The 21,173-nt window shown below is 36.1% G+C and overlaps 3 protein-coding genes across 4 annotated transcripts; 1 reads left to right on the top strand and 2 right to left on the bottom strand.

The window, feature by feature from the left end:
- Positions 1-116: 116 nt before the first annotated feature.
- LOC122030339 lies at positions 117-584 on the bottom strand. Its single transcript, XM_042589551.1, has one exon. The coding sequence runs from the start codon at positions 582-584 to the stop codon at positions 117-119; it is 468 nt and encodes a 155-aa protein (XP_042445485.1).
- A 2,857-nt stretch (positions 585-3,441) lies between these two features.
- LOC122029466 (dolichyl-diphosphooligosaccharide--protein glycosyltransferase subunit STT3A-like) lies at positions 3,442-12,865 on the top strand. The gene is made up of 23 exons (XM_042588454.1): positions 3,442-3,651; positions 3,810-3,872; positions 4,353-4,408; positions 4,496-4,567; positions 4,661-4,766; positions 4,866-4,916; positions 5,227-5,322; positions 5,490-5,549; positions 5,625-5,738; positions 5,858-5,944; positions 6,413-6,516; positions 6,610-6,705; positions 7,280-7,400; positions 8,008-8,088; positions 8,174-8,305; positions 8,412-8,693; positions 10,604-10,747; positions 11,203-11,389; positions 11,474-11,571; positions 11,986-12,065; positions 12,157-12,244; positions 12,425-12,511; positions 12,589-12,865. The coding sequence occupies exons 1-23, from the start codon at positions 3,532-3,534 to the stop codon at positions 12,649-12,651; spliced, it is 2,388 nt and encodes a 795-aa protein (XP_042444388.1). The 5' UTR covers positions 3,442-3,531; the 3' UTR covers positions 12,652-12,865.
- Positions 12,866-13,164: 299 nt separating this feature from the next.
- Positions 13,165-21,173, bottom strand: LOC122029484 (probable hexosyltransferase MUCI70). Of its 2 annotated transcripts, XM_042588483.1 has the most exons (10): positions 20,907-21,173; positions 20,470-20,749; positions 19,346-19,564; positions 19,052-19,265; positions 18,724-18,833; positions 18,402-18,601; positions 15,753-15,856; positions 14,399-14,586; positions 14,105-14,304; positions 13,165-13,553 (listed from the first exon to the last, which is right to left on the bottom strand). In XM_042588483.1, exons 2-10 carry the CDS (start codon positions 20,693-20,695, stop codon positions 13,347-13,349), a joined length of 1,668 nt encoding a protein of 555 aa, XP_042444417.1. In that variant the 5' UTR covers positions 20,696-20,749; positions 20,907-21,173; the 3' UTR covers positions 13,165-13,346. The 2 variants fall into 2 exon arrangements, with proteins under 2 accessions (XP_042444417.1, XP_042444418.1); XM_042588484.1 differs by having other exon boundaries at positions 20,537-21,172.

Genomic DNA, 21,173 nt, shown 5'->3' with positions numbered 1-21,173 from the left:
ATCTTCTACAGGGTCCTTCAGTTAGGAATTAGCGATTATTTCACAAATCTTAACTACTGCTTGATTCTAGCTAAGTTAAAAGATCGCTAGAGCTCGAAACATATGCGTACGCTTCATCACTGTATCTGCGCTTGCTTGTGATCGAGATCCAAACTCGGGCCACAGCCGATGACGCTCACAAGCTCGCTGGACATCGTCGCTTCAGTGTTCGTCCTGCGTTCGGAGCTCTTCCTCGCGATGTCCCTCAGGGCGACTGCCAGGGAGAGCTTGGGGTTGAGTCTGACTGTCCTGTTGAACTTGATGCAGTGTGACATGTGCGACTCCAGCGCTTGTTCCTCGGTGTTATATTTGGCTCGCTTCATCTGCTCCTTGACGGCATCGGAGCAGAGGCCGCAGATCCACTTGCCGTGAAATTGCTCCTTGATCCGACGGATGTAGGTGGGCGTGCAATCCTCCGACATCCCGCAGCACTCGCATCTCACGCTCTCAGCAACTCCGTCAAGATCGCAGTTGCTCATCTTCTCGTTCGAGTGCTCATTGACCTCGTCAATGGTCGTCTTACTGGCGATGATCATCTTGTTCATTCCGGCGTCGGACGATGGTCGTTGAAGTGGTCGATTTGGCACCTGGCTTATTTATGTAAATGCTAGATAATAATAGAAAGAGTAAATAGGACATAGAATAATAATAATAATTCTAAAACTTAAAAATATTATCTTTTTCTATTGATTTGATTTTAATTATAATACTAAATATAACAAATCTTGATTGATTGAAATCAATTTAAGATTGTTATCCATATTACTTCCTTTGTTGTCCTTAAATTATCTATAATTGATTTCAACATCTCTATTAAGCTGAATTTAACTATGAACTAGCGTCTAAATGGAGATGAGAGGTTTGATAAGTAAGAGCCCTCGCATCAACTCCCCTGATAATTAACATTCGCATACATATACGAACTCAATGAGGAGATCATATATGAATGATAGTTACCTTGCAGAGCAAGAGGCTTGATTCTGGGTCTCCTGCAGAAGAAGAAAGTTTAGAGCACGAAGCCATGAAACCTCTTTTGTTCAGTAACTATCTCCAAGGTCCAAGGAGCTGGCTCGTATGGTGACATCGAATCGATCCCTCCTTAATTTATGGATGCCGAAAAGGCGATGAAAATTTCAGTAATTAATGCCACTACACAGGGGGGAAGAACCTTCCAATTTATTGGGATGTCATGCTGCACAAAAGCTTGATTAAAGTAGCAATATAAAAGATGGATCGACGTACGTAACTGCAATTGGTGGCCAAGGTTGCCATAGAGCCCACATATCCCAGGATGTGAGGATTAAGAAACAGGGTGACAGTTGCAACCGACGGACGTGTAAGCCTGCAAGCCAAAACCTTGGAGATCTTTATACAGTGGAAAAATGATTTATCATGTAAAAGGCTGCTAGGAATGTTAAAGATCTGTCGAAATCAGCACTCGTGACCACCTCACGAGCTTCTACAACCCCAAATTAAGTCATTTGCGCTAGTATTTATTAAATATCAGTAGACGTACTATGAATTAAGGAGAAAAGGTGATCAAAAATGCAGACTCGGCTAGTTTATCCATATAGATACTCACACTCTTCCTACTTCATTGGGATGATCGGTTGTTAGATTTCAATCAAACAACTGATTCTAGTTCTTATTTACGTATAACCAATTGTCTAATATTGAAAGGTATCGTCTCTGATATTAGCTATATGTAGCTATTATGATATATATCTGAACCTACATTACTTGATTTGCCCTTTTATATTATGACGGGTGAACTTGTTCTTCTAGCGTGTCAGCTAGCTTCGATAGCATGAGGTTTAAAAGTCATTACTAAGTCTTGGATTCAAGGAGGATGTGTTTTTTTGTTCTTCTTCTTGTTGTTGTCGTCCAATCACAGCCTGAAATTGTAGCTATTTTATGAAGTTGGCAATTCTTGCTAATAAGGTGTCGTCTGATTAAGAGCTTGAATCCCAATGTTGAACGTCTAGTCTTAGTGAAAATGGACAGCTAGGCTTCTAATTTTCAAGGTGATATTTGTTGGTTTGCTTATGGCATTGTATTTTGAATATGAGAATCATAGTGCGAATAAACCATTTATAATTGGATTGAAGTCTGTATATAAAAGCTCCGGATACTTACATTTGTTTGAAATGAAAAAATATTTATCTTGTCCGATAGTCGAGAGCATGGAAATTAGGGATGTAGCGCTCTAGTTGATCGTATTTTGACTCCTTACGATCCTGTAACCACAATAGCATCAGTGCCGCGCCAGGGAGGGGTCTCTGGCGATGACCCTCTGACGCTCAAGTCAGTCGTCGACGGTATGTGGAAGTAAAATAGCGAACAATAACAGTAACAGTAGATTATCACATACTTCCGCTGAAACTTAGACCCCCTTTATATAGGGCTCCTGTAGCGTGCGTGTATGCTCCCAAGGCTGCATGCTTCCCGAAGCTTTCCTTGAAAAGATGTATCAGTAAAATATCCTTGACACAATTCTTCAAAGAGCCGAGCATATCTCTGAAGTGACAGTGGAAACTTCTGTCGTACGATCTTCTGTTTGAATCGACCGTCGACCATACCATCTGTCAGCGACGCATGCTCCTAAAAAGATAATATCTAACTAGCAGTGTTCTTTATTAGGCTGAGCGGGATAGCCACTCGAAGGCCAACCGCTCAGCTCGGGTTTCTTACTTTCTGCTTGGATGAGTATATTATCTGGCCGAGCGGGAAGGCCACTCGACCGGCACTCCTGTTGTCTTGATCCATGAGCCATTATCTGGATGAGCGGGAAAGCCGCTCGGGCGCTCGTCTGTTTCTGTATAGTTCGATCGTACATCCACCCCATTTTCATAGCTCTATATAAGGCCGAGCGAGGAAGCCGCTTGGCGTGCCCTTGCAGATAGTCTTTCTTAAGTGCCGGAAGCTCGGAACCTCGCCGAGCTATTATGATGTCGGCTCGGGTCTTCATTATCCCGATCGGACGAGCGTGCTCCCCGATCGGCTAGTGGTATAGGGGCGTTTGATCGTCTTGACTCTGATCTCTAACATGACAGCGGGGTGGAGCCTCCCCTTTAATCACTGCGTCAAATATATAGGATAAATAAGTTTAAACATTATCTATTTTCTGGAATAAAAATAATAGATAATTTGTAAATTAATTTATTTTAAAAAATATCAAAATTTAAACTCTAATTGTGCTGAAACTCCGAACGGCATCTATCGTCTATCAGCCAGTCGCCAAATCCTGCACAATCCCTACACCAATCTAGACCTGTACAATGCCTCAACCTCTCAATCTCAACCGTATGTACAAACGGACTTTCATAAAACTTGGACTGAATTGAATCCGACGGCCATAACATCTGCGGAGGTATATAACGAGATTTCGGGCCGGTCGACGAATTGAATCCCAAACGCTGAAGAAGTCATCGTTGGGGTCTCCAGTCTCCTCCTGCCTCCCATCGTCTGCTCCCCTGCTTGATCCAGCCGTCAATGGCGGATCCCTCCGAAGCTAAAGGGGAAGGATCCCTGCGGAAGGCCTTCGGGGGTGTTCTCGGAGTATTCATTCTCCTCCTGATTGGAACCCTAGCCTTCTCGATCCGCCTCTTCTCGGTAAGCCTTCCTTCTCATTGATCGATGACCTCCAATCTAGATCTGAAGCGAAGAACACAATACTGAACTGGAGACATGCAGTTGAATAGTTGATTTTGAGATAATAGCGGGTGATGATTCAGTGTTGCATTTGTTTGTTGTTTAAATTCATCTTCTAGGTCATCAAGTATGAGAGTGTGATTCACGAGTTCGATCCGTACTTCAATTACAGAGTCACTCAGGTTTGATTCTTTTCAATTTTTTTTTTTTAACTCTTACATCTCCTCTTGCTCCCAGTATTTTGTTTAAACGGGATGATGATAGAACTCCTCTTAAATAATCTTAACGGGTTCGTCTTTTGTTTTTATGTTTCTTTTAACATTCTCTTTAGTATCACAGTTCTAAATGAGACTACTTATAAGATTAAAATTATCCAGTAATAGTTCTACTATTGGCCTATTTGAAGGTTGAATTTTATGACTATTAGAATTGATTTATACTTCCCCCATACACTTTCTGATATCTTACTCATTACATTTTAAGAAAAAAGATACATTGTCATGCCCAGGCACTTGACGACAAGATTTCATTGACCATTATATCTGCAAACTGGGACGTGTTGGAGTTCATACACTCAGCACACCACCTTTTCTAGTCAATTGTCTCACATTCTGTCTCTGAGAATATGCATCTTATACTGTCTTCATATGAACTATTTTCAGTTTCTCACAAAGAATGGAATTTACGACTTTTGGAATTGGTTTGATGATCGAACCTGGTACTATCTAGAGAACATGTCGACTTATTGCAAGAACTCTGATCTTGATATTGTCTTTGAACTTATGTTGTTAGTGATCCTTGACAGGTATCCCCTTGGTCGTGTAATAGGTGGAACTGTTTACCCTGGTTTAACACTAACAGCTGGTTCCATATGGTGGTATGTTTGTTGGATATTGTTAATCATGAAAAAGCTATAATTCATTGGAATGCTAATTAAGTAATAGGTGCATTTCTTGTTTCACGATTTCAGGCTGTTGAATAACTTGAACATTCCTCTATCAGTGGAGACTGTCTGTGTATTCACAGCTCCTATTTTCTCAGCTAATGCAGCATGGGCTACATATCTTCTCACAAAGGCACCCTCTCATCAATTTGTTTGTTCTTACTTTTCATATTGATATTTGTAAAGATTTTGATAGTTACTTGTTTTCCTATTCTTCTGATGAGAATTGCAGGAAGTCAAGGGAACTGGAGCTGGTTTAACTGCAGCAGCCCTATTGGCAATGGTAATCATGTTCTTACTGTACTCTTGTTGGTTAGTTGTAACCAACCGTATTTTTTGAAAGAATGCACAACTTTAACCATGTCTTCTTATATTGTTTTTGAATTAAATATGATTGGTTTTATGTAATACTGCTAGAATTCTTCATCTCCTAGGTGGCATTTTAGTAAGATCATTTGCATATATGCAAGAAAATATTAAATTTTCTTCCTAGTTAGGTTTTAGAAGGGCAATTTCTTGCTTATGCTGCATTTTCACATTTAGTATAGTCTTTTAATCTCAGAAAAAATTATATCTTTCTCCTCTCTGTGCAGGTCCCCTCATATATTTCACGATCTGTGGCTGGAAGCTATGACAATGAAGCTGTTGCAATATTTGCCCTAATTTTCACTTTTTATCTTTATATCAAGGTACAGATCTAGTTGTACTCTATACTGAGATTCATGCTCCTCTTGTTTTATGCAAAAAAAAGAAAAAGAGAGAGAACTGAATAGCTCAATTAGCCGATTCTATGCCAAATTTTCTTTATGGTTTTTAACATTTTCTCAACTATTCTGATATCAAGAAATTTATGCAGACACTGAATACTGGATCCCTCTTTTATGCCACCTTGAATGCTCTATCGTACTTCTACATGGTAAAACACACACTTACATTTATTCATTGACTCACCTTCTAAATAGAGTATATAATAGTTTGATGTGTTTTAAAGGTGTGCTCTTGGGGAGGCTATACGTTCATTATTAACCTTATTCCAATGCACGTCCTTCTCTGCATTGTAACTGGCCGTTACTCATCACGTTTGTACATTGCCTATGCTCCTCTTGTAAGTATTTGCAGTTAACATGAAATTGTTTGCTTAGCTGTCGTCTAATTCTAATACATCAATTGTTTTTTTTAAGAAGAGGTGATATTTTTGTAATACAAAACTACTATACTTTACAGGTTGTTCTAGGAACACTATTAGCTTCATTGGTGCCTGTGGTTGGTTTCAATGCAGTGATGACGTCTGAGCACTTTGCTTCATTTTTGGTTTGTAGCTCAGTGCCATATCTACTTTACATAAACCTCTCATTTTATTCTATTTTTATATGCTTTATGGATGCCCCAGCATGTGAGTAGCAAAACTTTGTTAGTTCATTGATTCATCGTACATGACATATGGCCGATGTTAACTTCATTAAAAAATTGCACTATTAGTACTTATAGTTACAGTTAGACCTTCTACCACTTTAGTGTTTACATGACATTTCTGTAATCTTATTAGGTCAAATGCCAAGAGGTAAGGAGAAGTTGTATATTTCATTTTGAACCATGGATATTTTTATACATTTTAAATGTTAATACTTCCAAGATGAATTTTGTTAGAATCCCATATGATACATTTTTGTGGTACTATGATAGAAGAGCTTATAGTGCCTCTGTTTTTCTAAGCAACATTAAATATGTAGTTTCTAGAATCCAATACGTTTTTATGTTGATTTGGCCTCTAATCTGCAGGTTTTCATCATTCTTCATGTCGTTGCTTTTGTTTATTACATCAAGGGAATATTATCTCCCAAGATGTTTAAAGTGGCTATGACACTTGTTGTTACAATTGGCATGTAAGCTTACATTATTCTTATGGCAGTTTATAATTTTTGTATTATAAATGTGTTATCATGTAACTATTTCTTCTATGTTTCTTCGCCCTTCAGTGCTGTTTGCTCTGCAGTTTTAGCTATTCTCATAGCATTGGTTGCCTCTAGCCCAACAAAAGGTTGGAGTGGACGTAGCTTGAGTCTTCTTGATCCGTAAGCTTCTGAGTTAATGATAAACATTAGTGACATTTCAATTATTACCAACATTTGGTGAATCTGTAAATAGTTGGCATTCATTGCTTGCTTGTTGTTTTTAATGTAATTGTTAAGATCATTTTTACAAGGAAATTTACTGAGAATGCATTAGTAATCTTTCAGTTATATTCATCATCATACATTTGTATAAAATATGTAAAAATATTTGCGATTTGTGATATAGTTCTAAAAGTATGAGTCATAATAAAAGTGAGCAATGGACAGTGGCTTTCTTGGCCTAACTCATGAGAAATTTGATGGAGGAACAACCCTCAAGTAAGGTCCATTTAGCATCCTGTAAATTGGCTGGCGGTCAAAACACTACCAATATTTTCTGATAGTCAACAGAACTTACATCTTATATTGTATGCCACATGTTATGTCAATCATGTGCGTTACTGAGCAATGAATAAGATGTAAAATCTGCCTGTTGGTTCACTACATACTAATATTAAAGAATTCCGCATCAAGTAAAATAATCATTGGAATTTAAACAAAAAATTTATCTTGATCCTCCTTTCCTCGTGAACAGAACTTATGCGAGCAAGTACATACCAATCATTGCTAGTGTTAGCGAACATCAGCCACCAACATGGCCTTCTTATTTCATGGACATCAATGTGTTGGCTTTCTTGGTTCCAGCTGGCATTGTTGTAAGTTGTTTTTTTCTCTATAATTTGGTTTTTTTAGTTTCAACTTATGTATTATTGTCTTGTTTTGAAATGTGTGATCGTTCATTTTAATTCATTTAAGTTTTTTCATTTTACATTTTGGTGGTCTGACTGGAAAAATATTTTGTACTGCATATAATCCATATTCTTCATTCCATTACATGAGTTGTATACTTGAAATTCTCTGTTTGAAACTTTTAAATTACAATAGTTATATACAGAAATTTCATTTGTTCAATTGATTCATGTGATGAGATCCTGCTATATCAGTCAGTTGTCATAAACTATATCTTAGAGCAATCAGACCAATCAAGTTAACGAACCATCCCGAATTTACTGCCCTCATTTTTATGGGCTAGGTAGAGCCTACTAGTTTTATCTAGCTATCAATTGCAACTATAATTAATCTAATTATATATTTTTTACTCTCAGTAATTTCTACTTTGTTTTTCTTGTGTAATTTGTATTTATTTTTCTAGACACTTTATCTCTTAACATAAAGATCAGGATCTTTCTAAAAAAAATTATGCATTCTCGTAACAGTATTAATTTTGCTGAATGAAACTACCATTTTTTCAATGATTTCCAGGCATGCTTTTTACCTCTCTCTGATGCAAGCTCATTTGTGATTTTGTATATAGCAACCTCGGTATATTTTTCTGGAGTTATGGTAAGTGGCACAATTTCTCCTAGTTAATGTTGCTTATTACTTGTAGAACTGTCACCTTTCTCATTGCCTTCAATGATTTCATCAGGTACGTCTTATGCTTGTTTTGGCTCCTGCTGCATGCATTATGTCTGGCATTGCTCTCTCAGAAGCCTTTGATGCCTTCACACGGTCTATCAAATTTCAACTTCCTAAATTATTTGAAGCTTCGCCTTCTGACGTATGTCAATGAATTTGTCACTTGTTCTTCTCAAAAATTGAAAGTGTGATTTTTTTTTTTGTCAATTGTCCTTTTTTGATATCTATAATTATGATATGAATTCAAGGCAGGGGATACTAACCGTGGCACTCAAGATGAACCAACAAAGGTTGATAACAACACTCCAACAGAAAAAACTGAAGCTACTGTAAAGGAAAGACCATCAGAGAAGCATAGGAAGAAAGAAAAAAAAAAATTGGAGAAAGGTAAAGAAATTAAGGAGAAAGGAAAAGAAAACGCTGATAAGGTGTCGAATAAACCTTTAAATGCTAAGAAACTTCTGGTACTGCCTTTGGAGGCTTCTGCAGTTGCCATTCTTCTACTGATCATTCTTGGAGCCTTTTATGTGGTATGCAAATCTCTTGTTCTATTTCTTGTATAATGATTAACATTTAAGCTGACGATACACAAAGAATTTCTTGTCTTTTAACCTTCCTGAACTCCTTGTTATATGAAAATGATGTGCTATCATTCAAGGATATTATTTTTAGATCTGAAGTTATGAATAACAGTTATTTCTCAACATGTTCAAAGTTTTACTGTCATGATATGGGATATGCCTCCATGTACAAGGAGGTGCCTCTCCTGGTGACAAGTTGCTAGAAGACCACAACCATATGCATGACAAAAAGGAATAACACAAGATAGCAATCAATGTATGACTAAATAGATAAATAACGTCTTATCCATTTGTCAAAGTAACATCACAAGGTTTGAGTATGGTCAAGAACGTCTCGTATAAAGAAAGAAAAGTACTATAAGAAAAACATCATTTCTACATATAAAATTAAATCAAGATGCTTGAAAGTAAAATGATAAGAAGAAATATAAGAAATCAATTTTGAGCATGTTTGAGCATCTCTGAGCAACTCTAACTCTAGCTGAAACGGATTAGGATCCCAAATATCCGTCCTGCAAAATTAGAGGCCAAGGAAACATAAAACTGAGTATAAAGTTGGCTTATTAAAGATTTTGTGTCAAAAGGTGTTGTGATTTACATTTAAGCATTGGAGTTTCACTGAAGCAAATTATCTTTCAATCTTCATATTACTTATTCTAACTACATATATTTATATCTGCATTAACACATTTGAGCATTTGCTTTAGCATAAAACAAAATAGAATTAGGATTAAAAAATTCGGTTCACAAGGACATCCAAGAACAACGAATGTACCCATCAGTCTTGAACCAACATTAACAATCAAAATAATCAAAACATATCTAAACGCAAACGGAACTCTTACCCCACAACTCCCTAACCAAGGAAGCAATAAAAAGGAGGTTAGACAATGGGAAGCCTCAGATCAAAACCAATTTAGATAGACTATTGGAATTAGCTATGGAATAGAGAGCCATTCAGCAATACAAGCAAGGGAAGAGAACCAACTCATTCTTACCACAAAGATATTTGAACACGGATGGAGATGGAGATTGATACAATGAAACAATAGCTGCCATTGGGAATCAACCTATGGAAGGACGACAATTCAAATCTAGCAGATATAAGGAATTACAACACAAACAGGAAGGGCCTAAGGTTTACTCGCCCAATACTCTCAGAACCGGTTGTCCTCCAATCCAAAAATAAAAAATCAGATCTGCTCACTAGATCTGGAATTGAAGAAAAAATGGAGCCCTATCCGCAGGCATTGCTTCAAAATCTATGACTGCTTGCCGGTGTCCGCACGAAGGGATGCCATTGGGAGAGGGAATGATACGAAAGAGAGAGACCAAAAAGAGACAAGATCTTGGGAGAGGAGAGAGCTCCTAGGGCTGCTGCAGGGGAAAAGTGGCACCATCGTTTGCTGTTGGTTGATGGGTGGTTGCTGTTCAGATCCAAAGCGCAAAAGGGGCAGCAAAAACATGAAACAAGGGATCAAGAGAGGGAGAGAGAGAGAGAACCTAGGATTACCAGAGGGTAGAAGGTTATCACCACATGCTAGCAGATTGAAGGATGCTCTGGGTCACAATCTAGGCACAACGCAAGATGTGTGTGTGTGTGAGAGAGAGAGATAGGTGTTTGGGTGTGAGGGCTACTATGACGAGGATGAAACATAAATAAATCCTAAGGAACTCAAGACTCCTAGCAAAACATGAGGATCCAACCCAATTATAGACCTTGAAGAATGTGGAATGCATAGACATTGAAGAATGTGTAATATTTTATTTCTTCTATTATGTATTTATAAAACGTTCTCTGTTTCTGGTGTTATCTTTTTTGGATATTTTATCTTGACTGAAATTGTGTTGGCTATTAGGTTCATTGTGTCTGGGCAGCTGCAGAAGCTTATTCTGCCCCATCGATTGTTCTAACATCTCATTCCCATGACGGCCTGCATGTTTTCGATGATTTTCGTGAAGCATACGCGTGGTTAAAGCATAACACTGATGTAGATGATAAGGTTATTTCTCTCCTTTCCTTTCTATTTGTTTGCATGTATCATGAATGTTCACGCGCTTCTTGCCTGAGTTTGTCATCTTACAAAAAAAAATTGGTTATGCTTTTAGATTGAAACTGAATTATATTTTTTTTTATAATTGTAGATTAATCATTTTATACGAGAGCAGTAGTCAAATGTGCTAATTTAGCATTTGTGTCTGGTTATTTAAAGTTGTCTGTAAGAAAGCAACTTCCACTTTGTAGTGCATGCTTAATGTGTGTTCTTGAGGTTCCATATATGAACATGTAAATGCTAACAATTTGATGTGGATTGGATCTAGACAATTGATGTCAAAGAACTGTGACTGTCATTGTTGACAATATACCTGGAATAATACTCATTGTAACCTCTATATATTTGTCTTTAAGATCACACAATCTGCAAGTTCCGAAGGAAGTTTCTTAATTATTGTACAGGTTGCATCTTGGTGGGACTATGGTTATCAAACAACTGCAATGGCAAACCGCACTGTCATTGTCGACAATAATACCTGGAATAACACTCATATTGCTACTGTTGGTACTGCTATGTCCTCGCCAGAGAAACCAGCTTGGGATATCTTCAATTCCCTGGATGTCAAATATGTTCTTGTTGTTTTTGGAGGTTCGTGTTCTGAAATGAGATCTAAATAAATTCAAATTTGTGTCTTTGTATCTTTAATTTCTAGTTTCTTATTTCATTGAGCAGGTCTTGTGGGATACTCAAGTGATGACATTAACAAATTCTTGTGGATGGTTCGAATTGGAGGCGGTGTCTTTCCACATATCAGAGAGCCTGATTATCTTGTGAGTGTCCGAGTTCCATCTTGTACTGCTGCAAATAATACATTGCTTATTGTTATCTTCACATTGTTTTGAAAGATCTGACTGATTGTCAACGCCTTAGCATAGTATTACATGAATAAAATACGGTACTGCATTGCAACCCAGTTATACCAGGTGAAACATATTGTTAAGTTTGCATAAAATTTATTAATATCATTCAATATTCTAATTCCTCACTTGTACTCAAACTGTGGTGCTTGTACATCATCTAAGATGTCAATCCATTGAACTCCAACAAGTCTCTATGAGCTTACATATTTGCTCCAATATGTACGCTCATAGATAGTTATATCTGGGTTTAGGAATACATCAATCAGTGCTTTCTTTAATCATGCTAAAGAGATTATTTAAATGCTTATTTTCCTGGCAATATAGAGGGATGGTCAGTATCGTATCGATGCGCATGCTACGCCAACAATGCTCAATTGCCTAATGTACAAGTTGTCATACTACAGGTTTGCAATTTTTTTTTTATTCTTATGACCTGATACAATCTGATACAATGTTCTAATTAGAGTACATTTTCATTCTACCTTTTTATTTTAGGTTTGTGGAAACAGATGGTAAAGGTTTTGATAGAGTCAGGGGGACAGAAATAGGGAAGAAACATTTCAGACTAACACATTTTGAAGAGGTAACTTGTTTTCTCTAGTTCTCTATGCTAAACTTGTTTTTTTTTCCAATTTTTTTTCATTCATTGTTCGAGTTTTGCTGAGTACAGGACTACTTTGTTGAGCTTAATTAAAAAAAAAAAGAGTTCAGAAATTCTAATGGCATATAACTTAATTAGTTTTTTTTTACCTTTTTGATCCAGGTGTTTACTACACATCATTGGATGGTTCGAATATATAAACTGAAATCACCAAAGAATAGGATACGTGGAAAATCGAAGAAAAAAACAGTATGTCAAATTGCACTCGTATACTTCTAATTTTGAGTAAATCACTTTCGCATTTATTTCTTATTTTATTTTTGCAGAATCCTAAAACGACTTCTAAGATCAATTCAAACAAGAATGTTAAGAAGAATCCTTGGCAGTGAACTACAATAACAGTTAGTCATATGCATGTCAGAACATTTTACGAGGTAGTTACAGATCAGTGACGTTCTTTTTGTATTTATATTACGAGAACCATGCAATTTTGACAGGAGAGACTGTTTGAATCTAATCAATTTTCATGTATTGTGTTAATTTACCATGTACAATTTATTGGATCCACATTGAGTTGGAAATGCAATTATAAATTTCTCGTCATATCAGCAATTTGCGTTCTTGATCCTTGGCTCCTCAAGATTTTCCATTGAAATCTTCCATTCTTCAGGCTCCTCAAGATTTTCGATGGAAATCTCAGATTACACTAGATATATATATATATGCCGAAAGGGACGTCGATGAATCGTGTGACTAATATGGTAGAGATCCCTCGAGGAACGATATCGACGACAATGAATTATGATACGTATCCACTAGAAGACAGTTACTTTATTACGATTTCTAGAATTAAATATATCCTATCACCCAAGGAAAAAAACTGAGCTTGGAGCAAATCGTTATAAATAATCATTTTTCATAATGGCATTAATTCATAAATTTGTTATGTACAAGTATTAAATTATCAATATTCCCTCACGAAATTAATAGATCATTTGCAATTTGCACTCGAAAATAATCAGTGCTAACTAACTTTTAAGAACATTGAAAAAAAAAAAGAAATAATAAACTGAAACAAAATTTGTCATAATCTTCCAGTGATGACTCTTGGATGCCGGCGTCGGGAACCGGATCTCTTGTCCCTACCACGCCTCGAGGGCGTTTTCCCAGACAGTTTCTTCAACGGCGGTACTTTCGCGATTTTGTCCTGTGTTGTCACGGCGGCAGCAGGAGGTGGGTGGTGCATTGCCGCAAGCGCCTTCCGCTGCTCCAACAGGTCCCTGTGGTATGCCTGCACAATCATCATCGTCATCATCAAACAAATTAGCACTTTATTCCTGTAATAGACATTCTCCATGACACATAATTAATGAGGCAAACCAAGTCGTACATTTTTCAAGTTAAAGCATTACATCACCCAGAGTTTTTCTATTTAAAAATACCTCCAATAATATTAATATCATAAAATTATCTACCAACATTAACGACCATTTTACCCCCCTAACTAAAATCATAAAATTATTTTTACCTCCTCCGTGTTAGCGAAGACGGATTGGTAGGGACGCTGAGGTGAGCAAATCGTCTATTTTTGCCACATTATTTCATTACAAGAATAATACATGACTAATATTCACATCACATCATTTTTTTATTAAATAACAATGCAAATCATTGGCGCGTGAGATGAGAATAGTTTGAAAACATCAAAACAATTTTGATGGTTTTAAAATTCTGAAAGATTATTTTGAAAAGGAGGTTAAGTTTAAGAGAGAGGTGGAATGAAAAAATTCCCTTCATGTTATACATAGAAGGGTTAGAAAGGTCACGATAAACTTAGATTACCTGAACAACAAAGTTGCGCCTTTCGCAATCCATAAACATGTTAATTGTCCAATCAACTTGAGACATAATCCTATCCCTCACAGTGCTGAAACTGATTTGGTCCCTGGATGTAAATCGATCGACTTCATTGAACCACAGACAGGTGAATAAATTAGTGATTGGCATGTGCTCTCTGATGATCACACATCCCTCCGGTACATCTGTGGTACAGAAAATAATTGGAATCATAAGACATGTAGAGGACAAGCAATCTATTCACAAACGAATCTGTATATATATACGACCAGGATTTACCACTTGTAATTGGAAGCTTAGATAAAGAATAAGGTGTCAATCCCTCTTTCTTGTAAAATTCAATTTGATGATCTATGGAGACATTGTCATATTTTCCGGCAGCTTTATTAGCCTCTGCTTCCTCAAATACATCAAAGCGACTGTAGTGCCTAGATATTGCAAAAGTGTGGTTTCTCCTCCACAAGAATCTAATGTAGATTTAAACTAATTTTAGTATACAACATGTACATTCCAATTTAGCAGATAATAGATTTTGAAGCATCAAATTTGAGAATAAAATGCAACTGTTTGGATCATTTGTTATTCATACATGAAATGCTAAGCATAAAAAAAATTCGTTTTTACTCCTAATTACTACCACGTCTTTTTGCAGCTCTAATAGATACATCAATGTTTCTCAAAAGCAAAATTTACAACTACTTACAATCATAATACTGGAGCAAAAGGTAATATCACTAATCACTCACCCCAAGCGGCCAATATCGCTGACCCTACGGTAAGATACAAGTAGGTAAATCATGTAAAACATTTTACCCTAGCGCAACAACCATATGGATGGGGAGATTAGACACTCAACAAGGCATTTTGCACCCGTTGAGAATTGATATCAAGACATATTGGAGTAAACACTCATATTGGTACCAACTGCACCAATCCGTGGAGGCTTCATAATACTGCACTTAGTTGTGCAACTAAATACCCACTACAATCAATTCTATTCATTAAAAAAATGTCATTTAGACTTTTGAAGCCATGGGACATGAATTACAACAATTAAGTTATACGTCCACAACTATGTGAATGGAGATGAAAATTTTACCACATCATTGAATTATATACAAGGTCATTTCATTAGTAATACCTATGTTTTATCACTTGGATCACATAAATAATCAGGTAAAAAGATTTTCCTTATTTTACCTCCACTCCTTTAAAGTTGATTATTCAACTTTTACCATCTTAGCATTAGTTATAAATAATAGCTACATCTACCTATAGAAAAGGACAAGATTTTTCACTTTGCAAATAACAGATTCTAGCACATAATAGAAAAGGTCACTTAGTGCATTAGGTCAAGCTACTTTGAGTTTTGGATAGTCAAGATAATTTTGACAACTAGGTCAAAAGTAAACATAATCATGTTACAATAGATCAACCATCTAATACATTGATACAAACATATAAAATTTTTGATAATCTGCCTAGGGTAAAGTACAATATTTTAACAAAGGAATAGGTCAAAATTTCATGGCTGAAGAGAGGCAACAAGCAGATCAATGAACTAAAACTAGAAATATAGGTGATGCAAAATAAAATTCATGCATAAATGGCAAAGACCTTCACTCAAGTATACCTCTCAAGAATTTGATAGGGATCCACAACGAGCTGAAGTTTTCCATCAATCCAAATAGAAAACCGAGCATTTGGGAAAAGTCTATGGAGTAAAAGTTTAGGAATCTGTTAATGTTAATCAAAAAAGAAAATCTTTAGTTTTCCTTAGATCATTTCTAACAAAAGAGATTGGTATTGATCAGGACATTTTAACTTAAGGAACATGCAAAGTATGTGTGTTACAAAAAGTAAAAACAATTGTAATATAAATTGCAAATTAAAAATGGCATATGAAAGTTGCAAAAGATTATGAACAAACATGGCTGTAGCAAGAGTGAACTTGTAATAGTGCATCTCATCAAGCTTATTCAAAAAAAAAATCATGAGAGGGACAACCATTTTGCACTTCATGTGAATGTATTTTAGATTTATACTAAAGTTCATTTAAAAAAAATGCACGAAAAACTTGAATCAGGTGTTGTTGATCATTCAAGAAAATAGAAATTGAGGTAGGACCACATATATATTGATTTCAAGTAATCGTACAACTTTTTTTTTTTAAATTTTCTCCTGCTGATTACCAATTTGCTTAAGTTTTATCCCTTCAGAACCTCTTATTTTCAGCAATTTACATATGAAACTCATCCATCCCCTTTTACTAATTCATTTTTAATGTTCTTATGAGTTGTCTAAATTCTATTTTATATGAATTACAAAATTATTTCAACATTGAATTCATCAATGATCGCAGTGCTAAGCTTGTTGTTTGCCTAGCACTTTCTCCATAAATGTATAGTAGGTATGCAACATATAACTAGCAATTTAAAATCAAAATGTTTCACAAATCCATAAATGATGAAAGTCATGCACATCGATGCATCCATGATGAAATCAGGAATCTTCATGTCTTTGGTCCAACTACTTCGAGATGTTCATGTTCAAGTGACTAAATACTAACATGGTTACACCAGAATCATTAGCAAAAAAAAAAATACAATAAAATTATGCAAATACAGAAACAAGCTTTATGAAGATAAAGTATATGATGTTACCATACAAAATCATCCACATCCTGGACAAGATAAGCCATATGAAAAATAAAAACTGCAACCTAGAACTTCATAATATTTTTATATATTTCACTTGGGGGTTCCTCTAATAGTGTGTTTTTTATTTAAAGTTTGTCCAGCTTATAGGTCATAGTTGAGAGGAAAATATAGCATTCATTTCAAAAAGAGAGCTATCACATCACATTATTCACATCCTGATACAGATTCAGATAAATGAAAGTTTAACAGCAAGTAGAATACAGATTGTAGTTTGGAACTTCAATGTGTTCTATATATTTCATTTGGGGCTTCACTGATAGTGGCAAATGGAGATGTCAGAGAGGAAACTTATTAATGTTGTCACATCTACATGAGGAGAATATACAAAGAGAGGCATGCCCAGTCAGTCTTTTGAAAATGAAATTGAGGCCAAAAAACTGTCAAACATAAGTGAAATTAGGATTTCAATATCTACTTTGAAAGGATTGAAGTTTTCAAAGGAGAAAAAAAATATATGATATCAGGAGACATCAATTCTACTTTGAGAAAGGGACATCAATTTTATGACAAGAAAGATGTTTGAAGAATAATATATTTAATTGCATCTTAAGTTGCAAATGTTATATCAAAGATAATTGGAAGATGAAAATTTTGGGATGCCATTAAGTAGCTATCATCAACATATACTGGTTAAGATTATCCTTGCATCAAGAGAAGTGAGATGGAAAGGCATTGTAATCTTGGGGCGAGTTGGAAGGAGTGACAATGCTTCAGCGGTTGAGGGTTATGCAGAAAGGTCACATGGTTGTAGCACTGCAAGCAACGTTGCATAGATGGTGACAAAATGTAGGTAATGTCAACTAGTTGTATAAAAGAAGATGATGCAACATGGAAGGATTGGCGAAGGTGACATCACTTTTGTTTTACATTACCCAGATCTCTCCAAGATTTATTGAGAATATCATAAGGATACTTCTCAATATTGAGTTGAGAAGAAATTCTTAGATTTCCAGTACAATAATGTTTATTGTACATACCATATCTAAAAAACTGAATTAACAGATAATTTAATTGTTGTTTAGCACATCGTGCACTCAGCATCACTAATACGAAGAAAAAGGCACTAATAAGAAGATAAAGGCAAGGAAGACCACCTGCCTTGTTTACTAGTTTTCCAAAGCTTGATCGGGGTTGGGTTGCCCCCCAGTCATCTCTTTGATGTTTTCCATATTGAAGAAGACCAATTTATCTTTGGAAGTTTTAAAACATTCTTTCACTATGTATAATTCAATTGATAATTTTAAGAGCTTGTTAGGCTATTATACAGTCTAGTAGTTAACATCAATCAGAAATAAGCTTAAGATACTAAATGAGCTCAGGTGGTACGGTATAGAGGGTGAAAAAACATGCATGTTTTTTTTTATGTTTACTTTATTTCCCCTTATAAAATGCTAATAAAATATGCTGAACAGTTGAACCAGAAAAGGACAATTGACTTTAATCAGTAAAACAACCAAATCTAAATGGTATCTGGTGCATAATCCTGGATGATAGCTTGAGATGTCAAAAGATGCTAATTGCAGTTATAGTGATCCAGTTGTAGTAAAGAGAGTAAAATATACCTTCCCATTGCGTCTTGAATCCTCATATGGAAGATTTTGAACCATCACCACTCTCCACAGACCTACTTTTCCAGAATCATCTAGTCCACTAGAATTTCTCATATAGGCTTCAGTTTTTTCATCAACAAACATGTAAAAGCACACATTCTTCTTTGTATATTCACTAATGTTCTTGGGTTGTTGCATTAAATCATAATTTCCTGGTTAACATGACGAGCAACAAATCAATCTAAATGGGCAAATAGAACCTGGAGAAGAAATGAGGAATGAGAGAAAGAACATAAAAGGTGGAAAGGTCATGGAATTGTCGTTGTATTCATACCAAATATAGCAGAAGCTACAACAACATCATGACATTCTTCCATTTCCAGAAGGATATCATCATCGATATCAAATCCAGTTCCTTGACCAGGTTTCCTTCCATTTGCAAATCTAACAGAGTAGAAAACCTAGTTAAAACTGTGATGAGAATGATAACAGTAATAGGATCTTCAATCCACTTACATAAGCAAGTACATACTACAGAATGAGAAGAGGCAATCATACACATTTTAGTCTGTAGGTTCATGTCGTTACAATTTGTTATATTCATGCATTTACAATTTATCCAACAAGATTAATGGATTTGTAGGAAGAGTTATGAAATATACCCACAGTGCACAGTCATTGATTCTCTTATAGTGAAAGATTCATTTCTATGCTGTAAAGATGGAAGTCCACCAAAGTTAGAACCCCCTTTTGGCTGATACGAAATTAAATTATCTTCTGAAAAATAATGTAAATTCTTAAGAACTGGTGATGGAAATGCTGAATAAGGCATGCAAAGCAAAGCCTGCTCTACAGGGATGTAACATACAGGACACGCTGCAAAATAGAAATGACATAGTCAGTGTGACAAATAATCTAAAAGTTGCTATGAATATAGATCAGAGATCATCACATACGACGTGGGCCAGTGTGCCTCTTATCCATTGGTGGAGAAGAAACAGGGAATCTTTCACAAGGATGTGGTGTCGTGCGACGAGAGGGAAGAGAAATAAGACTTGTATTCTGTCTAACTGAAGACTCTTCATGTGGAACAATAAATGGGGACTTGAAGCTTTTCATTGAAAGATTTTCCGAATACGTAAGTGTGGTAGTAGAACCTACCAATGAATCTTCATCTGAAATAGTAATGGAGGTCTATCATATGCCATGATGATGCATAACGGAATAGCTCATATATCAAAACTGCAAGAAGGTCTAGAATGGGATATGAAATTGAAAACAACAAAGGAAAAATATTGAAGAATGCAAGGATAATTCATGAAGGAATAGACATCCTTCTGCATCCAAATAAGCATTTATTTTGCATCCAGGATATGGGTTTTGTCTTGATACTTAACTGTAATTTGTATTAGCACAATAGAAAATGTCATTCATGAAATAAAAAAAATCATAATCAAGACTATTGTTCGACAGTAACTGTTTAAAATGTTTTCAGAATCAACAAACGTCAAGTTAGATGCAATATGACCAGCAATGCGCTATTACTCATGGCAAAGTAAATTTAGTCTTAGAATTTACAACAATCAAGGGTATGCAACTCCATATGGAACGCCGCCTGATACAATATGCCTAAGGGCTAAAGAAAACTATTGAGCTCCCTGTCAAGTCCAGAGCTAAAAATCAGTCAGGTTATGTCTCCGCAATAGGGACAAGCAAATCTATATTGCCACAACTTATCTAATACTAAATTTTTGCCCACAAATGATTCAGAAGACAGAGAGGAATTGGGATATAGCATAACAAAACATTGAAAAGATTATGTTACTCTACTCAGAAAATAAAAAATCATTAAAACTCAGGAGATATCACTCGTGAATGAATAACCAACCTCCACTTGACTAGAAAACTCATGATCTCATGGAAGTATAATTATTAATTACTAGATATTACTCACGAATGAATAACCTACCCACGATTCAATATCAAATACATGGAAGTATGATATTGCTTATGAATGTAATAACCAACCTACAATTCTGTATCAAATTAACCACTAGAGATAATAAAACTTGTAACTGACCTCTACTAATAACCGAAACAAACGATAGTACTGTAACTGAAATCATGAGCATCAGTAGAATTCCGACCTTCCTCCTCCTCCCCACAAACTTGTAAATCCTTCCGGATACGGATCTTGAAGCCCTTCGAAGCGAGATCGGTTGAGTTGCCGAAAAAGCACCATTCTGTAGCTGTTGATGCAATGATCCGTTACTTCCCGACCGAAAGCCCAATGACGCTGCAGTCATCGTCCCTCCCTGCCAAAGGTAGACCCGCTCATCTCCCTGATCCTTTGCATAATCCTATCATCAAATGAATCAAAATCTCTAAATCTCCGCTTCCTGAAGCCAGCAGACCAAAATCCGAGACCAGATCTACTAATTCTAGCACGATAAAACTCCAAAATTATCCAAATAATATCCGTTATAAGAAATTCTTATTTCCAGGAAGGGGGATTACAGTCAGTCTACTTCGTCACCGCTCCGGGCGAGCGATCAGAATGCAAGTTCAAGGGAAACAATTACGAAAGCGAGGAATAGATTGGAAACGAAGTGAAGGATCTCTTCTCTTCGGTTTCCGCAATTTCTCCGATCAATCCAAAGATTAGGCTTTCAGCTGTGGGATTCACCGATCGAAACCCTGGCGATGGCCTTCGAGCGTCGGGTTGGAAGCAATTGAAAGAGAAGACAAGAAAACAACCAGCGCAGGTGAATTAAACTAAACTAG

The sequence above is a fragment of the Zingiber officinale genome, chromosome 10B (assembly GCF_018446385.1).
Source record: "Zingiber officinale cultivar Zhangliang chromosome 10B, Zo_v1.1, whole genome shotgun sequence".
Lineage (NCBI taxonomy): Eukaryota > Viridiplantae > Streptophyta > Magnoliopsida > Zingiberales > Zingiberaceae > Zingiber > Zingiber officinale.
This window is presented reverse-complemented; position numbering and strand designations above follow the sequence as displayed.